Source organism: Taeniopygia guttata, chromosome 30 (genome assembly GCF_048771995.1).
Source record: "Taeniopygia guttata chromosome 30, bTaeGut7.mat, whole genome shotgun sequence".
Lineage (NCBI taxonomy): Eukaryota > Metazoa > Chordata > Aves > Passeriformes > Estrildidae > Taeniopygia > Taeniopygia guttata.
Window position 1 is genome coordinate 737,176 of NC_133055.1, and position 20,312 is coordinate 757,487.

General features: G+C 56.8%; 1 protein-coding gene across 1 annotated transcript; it reads right to left on the reverse strand.

Annotated features, from left to right (window-relative positions):
- Positions 1-5,250: 5,250 nt before the first annotated feature.
- LOC121468272 (phospholipid phosphatase-related protein type 2-like) lies at positions 5,251-20,186 on the reverse strand. The gene is made up of 9 exons (XM_072919882.1): positions 20,098-20,186; positions 18,466-18,613; positions 16,185-16,373; positions 14,413-14,509; positions 11,263-11,540; positions 10,159-10,371; positions 8,604-8,780; positions 6,484-6,624; positions 5,251-5,386 (listed from the first exon to the last, which is right to left on the reverse strand). The coding sequence occupies exons 2-9, from the start codon at positions 18,523-18,525 to the stop codon at positions 5,354-5,356; spliced, it is 1,188 nt and encodes a 395-aa protein (XP_072775983.1). The 5' UTR covers positions 18,526-18,613; positions 20,098-20,186; the 3' UTR covers positions 5,251-5,353.
- Positions 20,187-20,312: the final 126 nt, after the last annotated feature.

The following is a 20,312-nucleotide window of genomic DNA, read 5'->3' on the forward strand; positions in this document are numbered from 1 at the left end:
GGGTCGCGGGCGTGGCCGCTCTCGGCTCCGCGTATTCTCAGCAATAACAGCGCGGGCGGGGCAGCCGTGTTAGAGACGAGAATACCCGGGGCCGCGGGGGCCGAGGGGACCCCAAAATCGGGGGGTCTGGGGGGTCTGGGGGTCACAGGGAGGGATTTGGGGGGGATTTGGGGCATTTTGGGGGGATTTGGGGGGATTTTGGGGGGATTTGGGGGTCTGGGGGGGATTTGGGGGATTTGGGGGTCTGGGGGGATTTGGGGGTCTGGGGGGGTCTGGGGGGGATTTGGGGGGATTTGGGGGATTTGGGGGATTTGGGGGGATTTGGGGGGATTTGGGGGGATTTGGGGGGTCTGGGGGTTTGGGATTTGGGGGGATTTGGGGGGCTGGGGGGGCTGGGGGAGGTCAGGGAGGTTTGGGGGGTCTGGGGGCACTTGGGGGGTCCTGGGGTTTGGGGGGATTTGGGGGGATTTGGGGGGATTTGGGGAGATTTGGGGGGTTTGGGGGAATTTGGGGTTTGGGGGGGATTTGGGGTTTGGGGGAATTTGAGGGAATATTGGGGGGATTTGGGGAGATTTGGGGGAATTTGGGGGGGATTTGGGGGGATTTGGGGGGATTTGGGGTTGGGGAGATTTGGGGTGTGGGGGTCCCCAGAATTTGGGGGGTTCTATAGGGGTCTATAGGGGTCCATAGGGGTCTATGGGGGTCCATAGGGGTCTATGGGGGTCCATAGGGGTCTATAGGGGTCCATAGGGGTCTATAGGGGTCTATGGGGGTCCATGGGGGTCCATAGGGGTCTATAGGGGTCCATAGGGGTCCATAGGGGTCCATAGGGGTCCATAGGGGTCTATAGGGGTCCATAGGGGTCCATAGGGGTCCATAGGGGTCTATGGGGGTCTATAGGGGTCTATGGGGGTCCATAGGGGTCTGTAGGGGTCCATAGGGGTCCATAGGGGTCTATAGGGGTCCATAGGGGTCTATAGGGGTCCATAGGGGTCCATAGGGGTCTATAAGGGTCCATAGGGGTCCATAGGGGTCTATAGGGGTCCATGGGGGTCCATACGGGTCTATAGGGGTCTATAGGGGTCTATAGGGGTCCATAGGGGTCTATAGGGGTCCATAGGTGTCTATGGGGGTCTATAGGGGTCCATGGGGGTCCATAGGGGTCTATAGGGGTCCATAGGGGTCTATAGGGGTCCATAGGGGTCTATAGGGGTCCATAGGGGTCTATGGGGGTCCATAGGGGTCCATAGGGGTCCATAGGGGTCCATAGGGGTCTATGGGGGTCCATAGGGGTCTATAGGGGTCCATAGGGGTCCATGGGGGTCCATAGGGGTCCATAGGGGTCCATAGGGGTCCATGGGGGTCCATAGGGGTCTATAGGGGTCTATAGGGGTCCATGGGGGTCCATAGGGGTCTATAGGGGTCCATAGGGGTCTATGGGGGTCCATAGGGGTCTATAGGGGTCTATTGGGGTCCATGGGGGTCTATAGGGGTCCATAGGGGTCTATGGGGGTCCATAGGGGTCCATAGGGGTCTATAGGGGTCCATAGGGGTCTATGGGGGTCCATAGGGGTCCATGGGGGTCCATAGGGGTCTATAGGGGTCCATAGGGGTCTATAGGGGTCCATAGGGGTCCATAGGGGTCTATGGGGGTCTATAGGGGTCCATAGGGGTCTATAGGGGTCCATAGGGGTCTATGGGGGTCCATAGGGGTCTATAGGGGTCTATTGGGGTCCATGGGGGTCTATAGGGGTCCATAGGGGTCTATAGGGGTCCATAGGGGTCCATGGGGGTCTATGGGGGTCCATAGGGGTCTATAGGGGTCCATAGGGGTCCATAGGGGTCTATAGGGGTCCATGGGGGTCTATAGGGGTCTCCTCTATAGGGGACCACCCCTATAGATCCCACCCATGGGGCTGCCCCCCGTTTAGGCCCCGCCCCCAAATCATCCATAGGGACCCCCCCAAATCCCCCCCAATTTCGGACCCCCCCCATTAATCCCCTCCTATAGGGCCCCTCCGACCCCCTCCCCCATCCCCTATGGCCATAGGGGGTCCCCCCACATCCATAGGGGACCCCCCCCCATCCATAGGGACCCCCCCCATCCATAGGGGACCCCCCACATCCATAGGGGACCCCCCCCATCCATAGGGGACCCCCCCCCTCCATAGGGACCCCCCCCCATCCATAGGGGACCCCCCCCATCCATAGGGGACCCCCCCATCCATAGGGGTCCCCCCCCATCCATAGGGGACCCCCAGCCCTGCCCGCCCCCAAATCCCCCCAAAATCCCCCCAAAATCCCCCCAAAAATCCCCCCAAAATCCCCTCAAATCCCCCCTCAAACCCACCAAAACCCCCCAAAAAACCCCAAATTCCCCCAAATCCCCCAAATCCCGCCCCGAACCCCCCAAATTTCCCCCGAATCCCCCAAAATCCCCCCAAAAATCCCCCCAAATTTCCCCTGAATCCCCCAAAATCCCCCCAAAAATCCCCCCCCGCCCCCCCCCACTCACCCTCGGCCGTCGGAGCCGCGCCCGCCCCGCCGCAGCCGAGGGGGCGGGGCCAGAGCAAGCCACGCCCACAAATCAACAAAGCCACGCCCCCTCAGTGCCCACCCGCCGCAGCCGAGGGGGCGGAGCTTGCGGTGACCACGCCCAATATTTTAATTATCCCTCATAAGCCACGCCCCCTTTCCAGCCATTTAGCATAAGAGGCGGAGTCTGCGCAGACCACGCCCACAATTTTAATTCATAAATATAAGCCACGCCCCCTTTGCATCTCCGGGAACCCCAAAATCCCCCCCGGGAACCCCAAAATTCCCCCGGGAACCCCAAAATCCCCTCAGGAACCCCAAAATTCCTTACGGGAACCCCAAAATCCCCCACAGGAACCCCAAAATCCCCTCAGGAACCCCAAAATCCCCCCGGGAACCCCAAAATCCCCTCAGGAACCCCAAAATCCCCTCAGGAACCCCAAAATTCCCCCGGGAACCCCAAAATTCCTCTCAGGAACCCCAAAATCCCCCCGGGAACCCCAAAATCCGCTCAGGAACCCCAAAATTCCCCCGGGAACCCCAAAATCCCCCCGGGACCCCAAAATCCCCCCGGGAACCCCAAAATTCCCCTCGGGAACCCCAAAATTCCCCTCAGGAACCCCAAAATCCTACCGGGAACCCCAAAATCCCCCTCAGGAACCCCAAAATCCCCCCCCGAGAACCCCAAAATCCCCTCAGGAACCCCAAAATCCCCTCAGGAACCCCAAAATTCCCCCGGGAACCCCAAAATTCCTCTCAGGAACCCCAAAATCCCCCCGGGAACCCCAAAATCCGCTCAGGAACCCCAAAATTCCCCCGGGAACCCCAAAATCCCCCCGGGACCCCAAAATCCCCCCGGGAACCCCAAAATTCCCCTCGGGAACCCCAAAATTCCCCTCAGGAACCCCAAAATCCTACCGGGAACCCCAAAATCCCCCTCAGGAACCCCAAAATCCCCCCCCGAGAACCCCAAAATCCCCCACAGGAACCCCAAAATCCCCTCAGGAACCCCAAAATCCCCCCCGGGAACCCCAAAATTCCCACGGGAACCCCAAAATCCCCCCCGGGAACACCAAAATCCCTCCGGGAACCCCAAAATCCTCCCCGGGAACCCCAAAATCCCCCCACGGAACCCCAAAATCCCCCCCGGGAACCCCAAAATCCCCCCCGGGAACCCCAAAATCCGCCCGGGAACCCCAAAATCCCCCAGGGAACCCCAAAATTACCTCAGGAACCCCAAAATTCCCTCAGGACCCCCCAAAATTCCCCTCAGGAACCCCAAAATTCCCCACGGGAACCCCAAAATTCCCCCCGGGAACCCCAAAATTCCCTCAGGAACCCCAAAAATCCCCCCTGGAACCCCAAAATTCCTTTCGGGAACCCCAAAATTCCCCTCAGGAACCCCAAAATCCCCCCCGGGAACCCCAAAATCCCCCCCGGGAACCCCAAAATCCCCCCGGGAACCCCAAAATCCCCTCAGGAACCCCAAAATCCCCCCCGGGAACCCCAAAATTCCACCCGGGAACCCCAAAATCCCCCCGGGAACCCCAAAATCACCCCGGGAACCCCAAAATCCCCCCACGGGACCCCAAAATCCCCCCGGGAACCCCAAAATCGCCCCGGGAACCCCAAAATTCCCTCGGGAACCCCAAAATTCCCCCCGGGAACCCCAAAATCCCCCCCGGGGACCCCAAAATTCCCCCCGGGAACCCCAAAATCCCCCCGGGAACCCCAAAATTCCCCTCTGGAACCCCAAAATCCCCCCGGGAACCCCAAAATCCCCCCCGGGAGCCCCAAAATTCCCCTCAGGAACCCCAAAATCCCCCCCGGGAACCCCAAAATCCCCTCAGGACCCCAAAATCCCCCCGGGAACCCCAAAATCCCCCCGGGAACCCCAAAATTCCCCCCGGGAACCCCAAAATTCCCCTCGGGAACCCCAAAATAACCCCGGGAACCCCAAAATCCCCTCAGGAACCCCAAAATCCCCCCGGGAACCCCAAAATCCCCCACGGGAACTCCAAAATCCCCCCGGGAACCCAAAAATCCCCCCGGGAACCCCAAAATTCCCCCCCGGGAACCCCAAAATTCCCCCCGGGAACCCCAAAATCTCCCCAGGAACCCCAAAATCCCCTCAGGAACCCCAAAATCCCCCCGGGAACCCCAAAATTCCCCTCGGGAACCCCAAAATTCCCCTCAGGAACCCCAAAATCGCCTCAGGAACCCCAAAATCCCCCCGGGAACCCCAAAATCCCCTCAGGAACCCCAAAATTCCCCCCGGGAACCCCAAAATTCCCCTCAGGAACCCCAAAATTACCTCAGGACCCCCAAAATCCCCCCCGGGAACCCCAAAATTCCCCCCGGGAACCCCAAAATTCCCCCCAGGAACCCCAAAATTCCCTCAGGACCCCCCAAAATTCCCTCAGGTCACACGGGGGGGTCACACAAAGTCGCTTTATTGCCCCTCCCCCACCCCCCAAAATTCCCACCCCTCCCCCCAAAATTTTGGGATCCCTCAAATTTTGGGATCCCAAATTTTATAATTCCCCAAATTTTGGGATCCCAATTTTTGGGATCCCAAATTTTACAATTCCCCAATTTTTGGGATCCCAATTTTTGGGGTTCCCAAATTTTTGGGGATCTCAAATTTCAGCCTCCCCCCAATTTTTGGGATCCCAAATTTTACAATTCCCCAAATTTTGGGATCCCAAGTTTTGGGGTTCCCAAATTTCAGAATTCCCCAATTTTTGGGATCCCAATGTTTGGGGTTCCCAAATTTCAGAATTCCCCAAATTTTGGGGTTCCCAAATTTTGGGGTGTCTCAGGTCACCGCTGGGAACTCCGCCCGACGCACCTGAGGGGGGAACGATGACGTCACCACAAATTTTGGGGTCCCCCTCATTTTCCACACCAAATTTTGGGGTCCCCCCTCCCCATTTTTGGGGTCCCTTTTTGGGGTTTTTGGTCCCTCCCCATTTTTGGGGTCCCTGCCCGTTTTTGGGGTCCATTTTTGGGGTGATTTTGGGGTCCCCCCCCCAATTTTTGGGGTGATTTTTTGGGTGAATTTTGGGCTGATTTTGGGGCTGATTTTTGGGGTTCCCTCCCCTCCATTTTTGGGGTGATTTTGGGGGATCATTTTTGGGCTGATTTTGGGCTGATTTTTGGGTGATTTTGGGGTGATTTGGGGGTGATTTTTTGAGTGATTTTTGGGTGAATTTTGGGCTGATTTTTGGGGCCCCCGCCCGTTTTTGGAGTGATTTTTGGGTGAATTTTGGGCTGATTTTGGGCTGATTTTTGGGTGATTTTGGGGTGATTTGGGGGTGATTTTTTGAGTGATTTTTGGGTGAATTTTGGGCTGATTTTTGGGGCCCCCGCCCGTTTTTGGGGTGATTTTTTGGGTGAATTTTGGGCTGATTTTGGGGTCTCTTTTTGGGGTCCCTTCCCTCCATTTTTGGGGCGATTTTTGGGTGAATTTTGGGCTGATTTTCGGGCTGATTTTTGGGGTCCCCTCCCCCGTTTCTGGGGTGATTTTTGGGGTGATTTTTGGAGTTCCCCCCTTCTGTTTTTGGGGTGATTTTTTGGGTGAATTTTGGGGTTCATTTTTGGGCTGATTTTGGGGCTGATTTTTGGGGTCCCGCCCCCATTTTTGGGATGATTTTGGGGCTGATTTTTGGGGTCCCCCTCCCGGTTTTGGGGTGATTTTTGGGGTGAATTTTGAGGTGATTTTCGGGGTGATTTTTGGGGTCCCACCCCCGTTTTTGGGGTGATTTTGGGATGATTTTTGGTGTAAATTTGGGCTGATTTTGGGCTGATTTTTTGGCTGTTTTTGGGGTGATTTTGGGCTGATTTTGGGGTGATTTTGGGCTGATTTTGGGGTGATTTGGGGCTGATTTTGGGCTGATTTTTGGGGTGATTTTGGGGTGATTTTGGGGTGATTTTTGGGGGTCTCACCTGGGCCACGCTGAGCTCCTCCAGGGGGGGTTGGGGATTTTGGGGGGGCACCTCGGGGGGGGCTCGGGGGGTCCCCGCCCCCCCCAAATCCCCCCCAAAATCCCCCCCCGGGCTCTGGAAGTTCCCGACCACACACGTCACCTGGGGGGAGGGGCGAGATGGGAATTTGGGGGGATTTTGGGGGGATTTGGGGGGATTTTGGGTGAAAATGGGGGATTTTGGGGAGATTTGGGGGATTTTGGGGGGATTTGGGGGAATTTGGGGCATTTTAGGGGGATTTGGGGGGAGATTTGGGGAGATTTTGGGGGATTTGGGGGGATTTTGGGGATTTTTGGGTATTTTGAGGGAATTTTGGGGGATTTTGGGGAGGATTTTGGGGGAGATTTGGGAGTATTTTGGAGGATGTTGGGGGATTTGGGGTGGTTTTGGGGGATTTTGGTGGATTTTGGGGATTTTTGGGTATTTTGGGGGATTTGGGGGGATTTGGGGGGATTTGGGGGATTTTGGGGGAATTTGGGGGGATTTGGGGGGATTTGGGGGGATTTTGGGGGATTGGGGGGATTTTGAGGGGGATTTGGGGGGAGATTTGGGGAGATTTGGGGAGATTTGGGGGGGATTGGGGGGATTTGGGGGGATTTGGGGGGATTTTGGGGGGATTTGGGGGGATTTGGGGGATTTTGAGAATTTGGGGGGATTTTGGGGATTTTTGGGTATTTTGGGGGAATTTGGGGGGATTTGGGGGATTTTGAGGGAATTTGGGGGATTTTGGGGAATTTTGGGGGGATTTGGGGGGAATTTGGGGGGATTTGGTTCTTTCTGAGGGAATTTTGGGGGATTTTGGAGAGAATATGGGGGGAATTTGGGGGAATTTGGAGTGGATTTGGGGTGGATTTTGGGGAATTTTATTGGGATTTTTTGGGGGATTTTTTTTATTTTTTGGGGGGATTTTTGGGGAATTTTTGGGGGTGATTTTGGGGATTTTTGTGGGAATTTTTGTGGAGATTTTTTGGACTTTTATGGGGGGAATTATTTTGAAGATTTTTTTGGAGGATTTTTTGGGATTTTTTTGGAGTGATTTTTGGGGATTTTTTGGGGATGCTTTTTGGTATTTTTGTGGGATTTTCGGGGAGATTTTTTGGGATTTTTGGGGATTTTTTTGGGGGGGGATTTTTTTGGGGGGGGATTTTTTTGTGGGGGGGATTTTTTTGGGGGGATTTTCGGGGGTCTCACCAGGAAGGCGGCGATGGCGGTGCCGCCCAGGAACCCGGGGGTGGATTTTGGGGAATTTTATTGGGATTTTTTTGGGATTTTTTTGGGGTATATTTTGGAGATGATTTTTGGGTATTTTTGTGGGATTTTTTGTGGGGTTTTTTTGGGAATTTTGCGGGATTTTTGGGATATTTTGGGGATTTTTTGGTGGGATTTTTTTGGGGGGATTTTTGGGGATTTTTTGGGGATGCTTTTTGGTATTTTTGTGGGATTTTCGGGGAGATTTTTTGGGATTTTTTTGGGATTTTTTGGTGGGATTTTTTTGGAGGGGGATTTTTTTTTGGGATTTTCTGGTGGGATTTTTTTGGATTTTTTGGTGGGATTTTTTTGGGGGGGGATTTTTTTGGGGGGATTTTCGGGGGTCTCACCAGGAAGGCGGCGATGGCGGTGCCGCCCAGGAACCCGGGGGTGGATTTTGGGGAATTTTATTGGGATTTTTTTGGGATTTTTTTGGGGTATATTTTGGAGATGATTTTTGGGTATTTTTGTGGGATTTTTTGTGGGATTTTTTTGGGAATTTTTCGGGATTTTTTGGGATATTTTGGGATTTTTTTGGGGGGGGATTTTTTTGGGCAGTATTTTTTGGCGGGATTTTTTTGGGGGATTTTTTGGGGGGGGAATTTTTTGGGGATTTTTTTGGGATTTTTTGGGGGGGGGATTTTTTTGGGCAGTATTTTTTGGTGGGATTTTTTTGGGGTGATTTTTGGGGATTTTTTGGGGCTGCTTTTTGGTATTTTTGTGGGATTTTCGGGGAGATTTTTTGGGAATTTTTTGGGATTTTTTGGTGGGATTTTTTTGGGGGGGGATTTTTTTGGGGGGGATTTTTTTGGGGGGATTTTCGGGGGTCTCACCAGGAAGGCGGCGATGGCGGTGCCGCCCAGGAAGCCCCCCAGGACCCCCCCCCAACTGTTGCGGTGCTCGGCCACGCGCAGCGCCCCCAGCAGGAACGGGGGGGCCGCGAACCCCAAAACCGCCGCGGGCTTGGCCAGGCGGGACCCCCCCCCCCGCCAGGCCAGGGTCACGTACAGCTGGGGGGACAGACAGAGTCACCCCAAAATCCCAAAAAAAGGACCCAAAATAACCCCAAAATAACCCCAAAATAACGCCAAAATCACCCCGAAAACCCCAAACCCAAAAACCCCCAAGAACCCCAAAAAAAACCCCAAAAATCCCCCCAAAAAACCCAAAAAACCCCCAAAATAACCCCAAAAGAACCCCCAAAACCCACCATAACCACCCCAAAAAAACCCAAAAAGCCCCAAAATGCCCGAATTTCCCCCAAATCTCACCCCGGCGAACGCCCCCGCGTACGCGCCCAGCGCCCAAATAACCCCAAATAAACCCCAAATAAACCCCCCCAAAACCGCTAAAAACCCCCAAATAACCCGAAAAAAAAAACCAAAAAAACGAAATAAACCCAAAATAGCCAAAAAAGCCCCAAAATCCCCCAAATTGCCCCCAAATCTCACCCCGGCGAACGCCCCCGCGGGGGCTCCCAAACCCCAAATAACCCCGAAATAACTCGAAATAAACCCCAAATAACCGCCAAAAAACCGCTAAAAAAACCCCCAAAAAAACCCTAAAAAATACCCGAAATCCCAAAAAAACCCGAAATAACCCCAAAAGCCCCAAAATGCCCGAATTTCTCCCCAAATCTCACCCCGGCGAACGCCCCCGCGTACGCGCCCAGCGCCCAAATAAACCCCAAATAACCCCAAATAAACCCCCCCAAAACCGCTAAAAACCCCCAAATAACCCCAAATAAACCCCCCCAAAACCGCTAAAAACCCCCAAATAACCCGAAAAAAAACCCCAAAAAACGAAATAAACCCAAAAAGCCCAAAAAGCCCCAAAATGCCCGAATTTCCCCCAAATCTCAGCCCCGCGAACGCGTCCGCGGGGGCTCCCAAACCCCAAATAAACTTCAAATAAACCCCAAAAAAACCCCAAATAACCCCAAATAAACCCCAAAACCCTAAATAAACCCCAAATAAACCCCAAAATCCCCAAAAAGCCCCAAAATCGCGGGATTTCTCCCCAAATCTCACCCCGGCGAACGCCCCCGCGGGGGCTCCCAAACCCCAAATAACCCCGAAATAACTCGAAATAAACCCCAAATAACCGCAAATAAACCCCAAATAACCCCAAATAACCACCCAAAAAAATGAAAAAAACCCCAAAAATTCAAAATAACCCCAAAAAACCCCAAAATCCCGGAATTTCGCCCCAAATCTCACCCCGGCGAACGCCCCCGCGTACGCGCCCAGCGCCCAAATAAACCCCAAATAACCCCAAATAAACCCCCCCAAAACCGCTAAAAACCCCCAAATAACCCGAAAAAAAACCCCCAAAACCCCAAAATCCCCAAAAAGCCCCAAAATCCCGGGATTTCACCCCAAATCTCACCCCGGCGAACGCCCCCGCGTACGCGCCCAGCGCCGCCTCCTTGCACGGAACGTCGCGGCGCGCGGCGGCCACGGCGGGAGCGGGGCCGGAACAGGCGGAGACCCCCGCGGGCACGAATTGGGGAGGGGGCGCCAATTGGGGAGGGGGCGCCGATCGGGGCTGGGCAGGGGGCGCGGCGGGACCGCCAGTGTCGAATTGGGGAGGGGGCGCGGACTGGGGAAGGGGCGCAGCAGGACCGGGGACTCCAAATTGGGGAGGGGGCGCGGACTGGGGAGGGGGCGCGGACTGGGGAAGGGGCGCAGCGGGACCGGGGACTCCAATTTGGGGAGGGGGCGCGGGTCGGTCACGGGTTGAGAATTGGGGAGGGGGCGCGGACTGGGGAAGGGGCGCAGCAGGACCGGGGACTCCAAATTGGGGAGGGGGCGCGGCGGGATTGGGGACTCCAAATTGGGGAGGGGGCGCAGCGGGTCCGCGGGCTTCAAATTGGGGAGGGGGCGCGGATTGGGGAGGGGGCGCGGACCGGGAATGGGACGAGAATTGGGGAGGGGGCGCGGCACCGGGGACTCCAAATTGGGGAGGGGGCGCGGGACGACCGCGGGTTCCAAATTGGGGAGGGGGCGCAGCGGGACCGGGGACTCCAAATTGGGGAGGGGGCGCGGGTCGGGAAGGGGACGAGAATTGGGGAGGGGGCGCGGACTGGGGAGGGGGCGCGGCGGGACCGCGAGTATCAAATTGGGGAGGGGGCGCGGCGGGACCGGGGGATCTGAATTGGGGAGGGGGCGTGGACCTGGACGAGGACGCGACGGGACCGGGGACTCCAAATTGGGGAGGGGGCGCAGCGGGACCGGGAGATCCGAATTGGGGAGGGGGCGCGGCACGACCGGGGACCCCAAATTGGGGAGGGGGCGCGGACCGGGAATGGGACGAGAATTGGGGAGGGGGTCCCGATCGGGAAAGAGCCGCAAATTGGGGAGGGGGCGCGGCAGGACCGGGGACCCCAAATTGGGGAGGGGGCGCGGCGGGACCGGGGGGCTCAAATTGGGGAGGGGGTCCCGATCGGGAAAGAGCCGCAAATTGGGGAGGGGGCGCGGGGAGACCAGGAGCCGGAATTTGGGGCGCGGTCTGAATTTGGGGAGGGGTCTCAATTTGAATTTGGGGCGGGGTCTGAATTTGGGGCGGGGTCTCCATTTGGGGCGGGGTCTGAATTTGGGGAGGGGTCTCCATTTGGGGCGGGGTCTGAATTTGGGGAGGGGTCTCGGCGCAGCCCAGCGCGCTGTAGTTGGGGCGGCAGACCGCGAGGAAATGTGGGGAGGGGGTCCCCAGGACCACCTGAACCGCGTTGGCGAAGATGGCGGTGGCCAAAAGGCCGAAGGAGAACACGCCTGGGGGGGAAATTTGGGGCGAAAAACGGGGATTTTGGTAAAAAATGGGGTAAAAAATGGGATTTTTGGGGGTGTTTGGGGCGGGGGAAATGGGATTTTTGGTAAAAAATTGGATTTTTGGGGGTGTTAAAAGGGGGTTTTGGGGCCAAAAGGCCGAAGGAGAACACGCCTGGGGGGAGATTTGGGGCGAAAAAGGGGGATTTTGGTCAAAAATGGGATTTTTGGGATAAATTGGGGTGAAAAATGGGATTTTTGGGGGGGATTTGGGGGAAATTTGGGGGGTTTTGGGGGGTTAAAAGGGGGTTTTGGGGTCAGCAGGCCGAAGGAGAACACGCCTGGGCGGAAATTTGGGGCGAAAAAGGGGGATTTTGGTCAAAAATGAGATTTTTGGGGTGAAATTGGGATTTTTGGGGGGGAAATTTGGGGGAAAAAGGGGGATTTTGGTAAAAAATGGGGTAAAAAATGGGATTTTTGGGGGGTAAAAAGGGGGTTTTTGGGTGAAAAATGGGATTTTTGGGGGAATTTGGGGTGAAAAATGGGATGTTGGGGGAGATTTTGGGGTAAAAAATGGGGAATTTTGTAAAAAAAGGGGATTTTTGGGGGTAATTTGGGGTAAAAAATGGGATTTTTGAGGGGGGAGTTTGGGGTGAAAAATGGGGAATTTGGTAAAAAATTGGATTTTGGGGGGGATTTTGGGGTGAAAACTGGAATTTTTGGGGGGATTTTGGGGTGAAAAATGGGATTTTTGGTAAAAAAGGGGATTTTGGGGGTGAAAATGGGATTTTTGAGGGGGGAGTTTGGGGTGAAAAATGGGATTTTTGGGGGAGTTTTGGGGGGGAAAAGGGGGGTTTTGGGAGGGAATTTAGGGGGGAAAATGGGATTTTTTGGGGGAATTTCGGGTAAAAAATGGGATTTTTGGGGAGGATTTGGGGTGAAAATGGGATTTTTGGGGGTGTTCGGGGTGAAAAAATGGGATTTTTGGGGGGAATTTGGGGTAAAAAATGGGATTTTTGGGGGGTGTTAAAAGGGGGTTTTGGGGCCAAAAGGCCGAAGGAGAACACGCCTGGGGAGGGGGATTTGGGGGGAAATAGGGGGATTTTGGTAAAAAATGGGGTAAAAAATGGGATTTTGGGGATAAATTGGGGTGAAAAATGGGATTTTTGGGGGGGATTTGGGGGAAATTTGGGGGTTTTTGGGGGGTTAAAAGGCGGTTTTGGGGTCAGCAGGCCGAAGGAGAACACGCCTGGGGGGAAATTTGGGGGGAAAAAGGGGGATTTTGGTAAAAAATGGGATTTTGGTAAAAAAGGGGATTTTGGGGGAAAAATGGGATTTTTGAGGGGGGAGTTTGGGGTGAAAAATGGGGAATTTGGTAAAAAATGGGATTTTGGGGTGAAAACCGGAATTTTGGGGGGGATTTTGGGGTGAAAAATGGGATTTTTGGTAAAAAAGGGGATTTTGGGGGGTGAAAATGGGATTTTTGAGGGGATTTTGGGGTGAAAAATGGGATTTTTGGGGGGAGTTTTGGGGGGGAAAAGGGGGGTTTTGGGAGGGAATTTAGGGGGGAAAATGGGATTTTTGGGGGGAATTTGGGGTAAAAAATGGGATTTTTGGGGAGGATTTGGGGTGAAAATGGGATTTTCGGGGGGTAAAAAGGGGGTTTTGGGGCCAAAAGGCCGAAGGAGAACACGCCTGGGGGGGAAATTTGGGGCGAAAAAGGGGGATTTTGGTCAAAAATGAGATTTTTGGGATAAATTGGGGTGAAAAATGGGATTTTTGGGGGGGATTTGGGGGAAATTTGGGGGTTTTTGGGGGGTTAAAAGGGGGTTTTGGGGCCAAAAGGCCGAAGGAGAACACGCCTGGGGGGAATTTGGGGAGAAAAACGGGGATTTTGGTCAAAAATGGGGTAAAAAATGGGATTTTTGGGATAAATTGGGGTGAAAAATGGGATTTTTGGGGGGGAATTTGGGGTAAAAAATGGGATTTTTGGGGGGTGTTAAAAGGGGATTTTGGGGTGAAAACCGGAATTTTTGGGGGGATTTTGGGGTGAAAAATGTGATTTTTGGTAAAAAAGGGGATTTTGGGGGGTGAAAATGGGATTTTTGGGGGGATTTTGTGGTGAAAAATGGGATTTTTGGGGGGAGTTTTGGGGGGGAAAAGGGGGTTTTGGGGGGGGAATTTAGGGGGGAAAATGGGATTTTTGGGGGGAATTTGGGGTAAAAAATGGGATTTTTGGGGGATAAAATGGGATTTTCAGGGGTAAATGCCCCCCAAATCCTCCCGAAATCCCCCCAGACCCCCCTAAACTCCCCAAATCCCCCCAAAATCCCCCCCAGACCCCCAAAAATCCCCCCAAAATCCCCCTCAAATCCCCCCAAACCCCCCAAAATTCTTCCGAACCCCTCCAGACCTCCCCTAAATTCCCAAAATCCCCCCAAATCCCCCCCAAATCCCCCCCAAATCCCCCCCAAATCCCCCCAAAATCCCCCCAAATCCCCCCAAATCCCCCCAAATCCTCCCCAAACCCCCCAAAATCACCCCCAAATCCCCCCCAAATCCCCTCAAATCCCCCCAAAATCCCCCAAACCCCCCAAATCCCCCCCAAAATCCTCCCGAAATCCCCCCCAGACCCCCCTAAACTCCCCAAATCCCTCCAAATCCCCTCAAATCCCCCCAAATCCCCCCAAACCCCCCCAAATCCCCCCCAAAATCCCCCCAAATCCCCCCCAAATCCCCCCCAAATCCCCCCAAATCCCCCCAAAATCCCCCCCAAATCCCCCCAAATCCCCCCGAAATCCCCCCAAATCCCCCCAAATTCCCCCAAATTCCCCCAAATCCCCCCAAATCCCCCCACGCCCCCCCAGCCCCTCCTCACCGAGGAACCGCAGCAGCCGCCCCACGGCCCCGCGCTGGGGGGGGGCGCGACCCCCCCGGGACCCCCCCAAACGGCCCAGGAGCTCCCCCAGCGCCATCTGGGGGGAGGGGCTGTCAGGGACCCCAAAAACACCCCAAAAACACCCCAAAATCCCCCCAAACACCCCAAAAAATATCCCCAAAAAAACCCCAAAAATCCCCCCAAAACCCCCCCATGACCCCCCCAAACCCCATTTTAATCCCCCGTAACCCCAATTTAACCCCCCCCAGGACCCCCCAAATCCCCCCCAGGACCGCCCAAAACCTCTATAGGACCCCCCCAAACCCCATTTTAACCCCCCCAAACCCCCCAAATCCCCTTTCTGACCCCCCCCAGGACCCCCCAAACCCCATTTTAACCCCTCCAAAGACCCCCGAACCCCCATTTTGCCCCCCCAAATCCCATTTTGCCCCCCCCACCCCCCATTTTTACCCCCCAAACCCCCTTTTAACCCCCCCAAATCCCCTTTCTGACCCCCCCAGGCCCCCCCAAAGCCCATTTTGACCCCCCCAAACCTCATTTTGATCCCCCCAGGCCCCCCCAAACCCCTTTTGGACCCCATATCCCCCCCCCAGGCCCCCCCAAACCCCAATTTACTCCCCCCAGGACCCCCCAAATCCCCCCCAGGACCACCCAAACCCCATTTTAACCCTCCCAGGACCCCCCAAACCAAATTTTTCCCCCCCAGGACCCCCCAAAACCCCTTTTGGACCCCATTTCCTCCCTTCCAGGACCCCCCAACCCCCATTTTGCCCCCCCCAAACCCCATTTTAACCCCCCCAGGACCCCCCAAACCCCATTTTGACCCCCCCAGAACTGCTCCAGGACCCCCCAAATCCCCTTTCTGACCCCCTCCCGGACCCCCCAAAAACCCCCCAGGACCCCCAAACCCCATTTTAACCCCCCCAAACCCCATTTTGACCCCCCAAAACTCCATTTTAACCCCTCCAAACACCATTCCTCCCCCCAGATCCCCCCCAGGACCCCCCAAACCCCACTTTAATCCCCCCAAACCCCATTTTGACCCCCCAGAACCCCCCAAACCCCCATTTTCACTCCCCCAAACCCCATTTTAACCCTCCCAAACCCCCTTTTAACCCCTCCAAAGACCCCCCAAACCCCCTTTTGCCCCCCCAAACCCCATTTTTCCCCCCTTAAGACCCCCCAAACCCCATTTTAACCCCCCCAAACCCCATTTTCCCCCCCACGACCACCCAAATCTCCCCCAGGACCCCCCAAACCCCATTTTAACCCCCCCAGAACCCCGCAAGGATCCCTCAAACCCCAATTTACTCCCCCCAGGACCCCCCAAATCCCCTTTCTGATCCCCCCAGAACCCCCCAAACCCCATTTTAACTCCCCCAAATCCCATTTTGCCCCCCCCAAACCCCATTTCAACCCCCTCAAAACCCCCTTTTAACCCCCCCCAAACCCCATTTTGACCCCCCAGAACCCCCCAAACCCCATTTCAACCCTCCCAAACCCATTTTAACCCTTCCAGGACCCCCCAAGCCCCATTTTAACCCCCCCAGAACCCCCCAAGGATCCCTCAAACCCCAATTTACTCCCCCAGGACCCCCCAAATCCCCTTTCTGACCCCCCCAGGACCCCCCAAACCCCATTTTAACCCCCCCAAACCCCATTTTAACCCCCCCAGGACCCCCCAAAACCTCTATAGGACCCCCCCAAAACCCCCCCAGGACCCCCCAAAATCCCCCCGGACCCCCACTCACGGTGGCGGCGGGCACGGCCGTGACCAGCGCATAGACCAGCGCGGGGGGGGCGCGGCTCAGCGCGGGGGGTCCCGGGTCGGGCCGCCCAAAATCGGGGTCCCGGCAGAAGAACCCCCCAAAGTGCACCGGGAAGGCGTCGGTGAACTCCAGCTGGTAGGCCAAGGCGGCCGTGCCCCCCAAAATCCCCAGCTGGGGGGGGGGGCACCCCAAAATTCAGAGTGAACCCCCGGATCTGACAGAACCCCAAACCCTCCCAAAAACCCCAAAATTCCCCAAAAATCCCCCCCAAAATCCGGCTCAGAACCCCCCAAACAGGGTCAGAGCCCCCCAAAATCCCCAGCTGGGGGGTCGGGGTCACCCCAAAACTCAGAGTGACCCCCCCGGACCCCTCCCCAAAGAGCTGGGGGGCTGTGAACCCCAAAACCCCCAAAATCCCCTCAAAATCCCCCAAAAATCCCCTGAAATCCCTGTAAATCCTCCCCAAATCCCCCCAAAATCCTCCCCAAAATTCCCCCCAAAATCCCCGCAAAATCCCCCCAAAATCCTCCCCAAATCCCCCCAAAAATCCCCCCAAAATCCTCCCCCAAATCCCCCAAAATTCCCCCCAAAGTCCTCCCCAAAATTCCCCCCAAAATCCCCCCAAATCCCCCCAAAATCCTCCCCAATATCCCCCAAAATCCTCCCCAAATCCCCCCAAAATCCCCCCCAAATCCGGCTCAAAACCCCCAAAACGGGGTCAGAGCCCCCCAAAATCCCCACCTCGGGGGGGCCGGGGTCACCCCAAAATCCAGAGAGACCCCCCGGACCCCCCCTCAAATTTTTGGGGCCCTCCCCGGATGGATTTTGGGGTCCCCCCCCTGTAGATTTTGGGGTCCTCCAGGGCTGATTTTGGGGTTCCCCCCCTCGATTTTTGGGGTCTCCCGGATGGATTTTGGGGTCCCCCCCCTGTAGATTTTGGGGTCCCCCCCTCGATTTTTGGGGCCCCCCCAGGGCTGATTTTGGGGTCACCCCCCTCGATTTTTGGGCCCTCCCCGGGTGGATTTTGGGGTCCCCCCAGGGCTGATTTTGGGGTCCCCCCCCTGTAGATTTTGGGGTCCCCCCGGATGGATTTTGGGGTCTTCCCTCGAGGGATTTTTGGGGTTCCCCCCTCGATTTTTGGGGTCCTCCCGGGGCTGATTTTGGGGCCCCCCAGGGCTGATTTTGGGGTCCCCCCGGCGATTTTTGGGGTCCTCCCCGGGTGGATTTTGGGTCTTCCCTCGAGGGATTTTTGGGGTCCCCCCTCGGCGATTTTTGGGGTGCCCCCGGGGGATTTTTGGGGCTCCCACCCCGCGATTTTTGGGGTTCCCCCCTCGATTTTTGGGGTCTCCCCTGGGGGATTTTTGGGGTCCTCCCCGGGTGGATTTTGGGGTCACCCCCCTCGATTTTTGGGGCCCTCCCCGGATGGATTTTGGGGTCTTCCCTCGAGGGATTTTTGGGGTCCCACCCCGCGATTTTTGGGGTCCTCCCCGGCGTGGATTTTGGGGTTCCCCCCTCTATTTCTGGGGTCCCCCCCAGGGCTGATTTTGGGGTCTTCCCTCGAGGGATTTTTGGGGTTCCCCCCTCGATTTTTGGGGCCCTCCCTGAATGTATTTTGGGGTCCCCTCCGGGTGGATTTTGGGGTTTCCCCGGGACTGATTTTGAGGCCCCCCCCGGGTGGATTTTGGGGTTCCCCCCCTCGATTTTTGGGGTCTCCCCCGGGGGATTTTTGGGGTCCTCCCAGGGCTGATTTCGGGGTTCCCCCCTCGATTTTTGGGGTCTCCCTCCGGGGGATTTTTGGGGCTCCCACCCCGCGATTTTTGGGGTTCCCCCCTCGATTTTTGGGGTCTCCCCCGGGGGATTTTTGGGGTCCCCTCCGGGTGGATTTTGGGGTTCCCCCAGGGCTGATTTTGAGGCCCCCCCCGGGTGGATTTTGGGGTTCCCCCCCTCGATTTTTGGGGTTCCCCCCTCGATTTTTGGGGTCTCCCCCGGGGGATTTTTGGGGCCCTACCCAGATGGATTTTGGGGTCTTTCCTCGAGGGATTTTTGGGGTCCCACCCCGCGATTTTTGGGGTCCCCCCCCCTGTAGATTTTGGGGTCCTCTCGGGGCTGATTTTGGGGTTCCCCCCTCGATTTTTGGGGTCTCCCCCGGGGCTGATTTTGGGGTCTCCCCCGGGGGATTTTTGGGGTCCTCCCCGGGTGGATTTTGGGGTCTCTCTCCGGGGGATTTTTGGGGTCCCCCCCTCGATTTTTGGGGTCCCCTCACCTCCACCAGCAGCACGAAGGGGACGATGGAGCCGCGCTTGTCCTGCCGGGGGGGGGCCATGGCTGGGGGGGACCCCCAAAAACCCCCCAAAAACCCCCAAAAACCCCCCAAAAACCCCACCCGGGGCTGGGGGGAGCTCCGAGAACACCTGGGGGGGCAAAAATGGGGGGTCAGAGCCGCCCCCACCCCCCAAAAACGGCCCCGGACCCCCCAAAATCCCCCAAATCTTCCCAAAAATGGGGGACCCCCCCCGAAATTAACTCCCGGAGAGGTGGGACCCCCAAATTCCCCCCAAAATCCCCTCGAAGCCCCCAAAATCCTCCCCAAAATCCCCCCAAAATCCCCCCAAAATCCTCCCGAAACCCCCAAAAGGGACCCCAAAAACCCCCGGGAACCCCCGAACCCCAAAATCCCTCCCAAAACCCCCCCGAGACCCCCAAAATCCCCCCGAAACCCCCAAAAATTGACCCCAAAAACCCCTAGGACCCCCCGAAACCCCAAAATCCCCCCAAAAATCCCCCCAAAATCCCCCCAAAATCCCCCCGAAACCCCCAAAAAGGGACCCCAAAAAGCCCCGGGACCCCCCCGAACCCCAAAATCCCCCCGAAACCCCCAAAATCCTCCCGGACCCCCCCAAACCCCAAAATCCTCCCGGACCCCCCAAAATCTCCCCAAAATCCCCCCAAAATCCCCCCGAACCCCCCAAAAAGGGACCCCAAAAACCTCCGGGACCCCCCCGAACCCCAAAATCCCCCCCAAAATCCCCCCCGAGACCCTCCAAAATCCCCCCGAAGCCCCCAAAAATGGACCCCAAAAACCTCCGGGACCCCCCCCCAAACCCCCAATTCCCCCCCGGGACCCCCCAAAATCCCCCCGGGACCCCCCCGAAACCCCCAAAATCCTCCCGGACCCCCCAAAAATGGACCCCAAAAACCCCTGGGACCCCCCGAAACCCCCAAAATCCCCCCCGGGACCCCCCAAAATCCCCCCAAAATCCCCCTGAAACCCCCAAAATCCTCCCGGACCTCCCAAAATCCCCCCAAAATCCCCCCGAGCCCCCCAAAATCCCCCCGAACCCCCCAAAAAGGGACCCCAAAAACCTCCAGGACCCCCCCCAAACCCCAAAATCCTCCCGGACCCCCCAAAATCCCCCCAAAATCCCCCCGAAACCCCCAAAAATGGACCCCAAAAACCCCCGCGGAACCCCCAAAATCCCCCCAAAATCCCCCCAAAATTCCCCCGAACCCCCCAAAAATGAACCCCAAAAACCTCCGGGACCCCCCCAAACCCCCAAATCCCCCCCGAAACCCCCAAAAACCTCCCGGACCTCCCAAAATCCCCCCAAAATCCCCCCAAAATCCCCCCGAACCCCCCAAAAAAAGACCCCAAAAACCTCCAGGACCTCCCCCCAAACCCCCAAATCCCCCCCGGGACCCCCCAAAATCCCCCCGGGACCCCCCCAAAAATCGCCCCCGCTCACCTGAGACCCCCCAAAACCCCCCAAAATCGGCTCCCCCCTCCCCCCCCCCCCAAATAAAAAAAATCGGCTCCGCCCCCCTCCCCTCCCCCCCCTCGGGCCTCTTGGACCCCCCCCACCCCCCCAAAATTTTGGGGTCCCCCCCCCCGACCCACCCGGTGCTGAGGGGGGCGGCGGCGATGTCGCGACAGAGATCGCGACACTGCGGGGGGGGGGAGGGGCGGGGAGCGCTGATTGGCTGCGGCGGCCGCGCCCCTCCCCCACCCCACGGCCACCCCCCCACTGCGGCACCGGGGGGGGGAGGGGACCCCAAAATCGGGAAATCCCAAAATGGGACCCCAAAAATTAACCCCAAAATCGGGAAACCCCA

Coding starts and splice junctions, on each gene's coding strand:
- LOC121468272 (XM_072919882.1), bottom strand. CDS start 18,525: ATGGCCCCCCCCCGGCAGGACAAGCGCGGCTCCATCGTCCCCTTCGTG. Junction 6,625..8,603: donor CCGCCATCGCCGCCTTCCTG/GTGAGACCCCCG, acceptor CCCTCCCCCCAG/GTGACGTGTGTGGTCGGGAA. Junction 5,387..6,483: donor AGGAGCTCAGCGTGGCCCAG/GTGAGACCCCCA, acceptor TTCCCCCCTCAG/GTGCGTCGGGCGGAGTTCCC.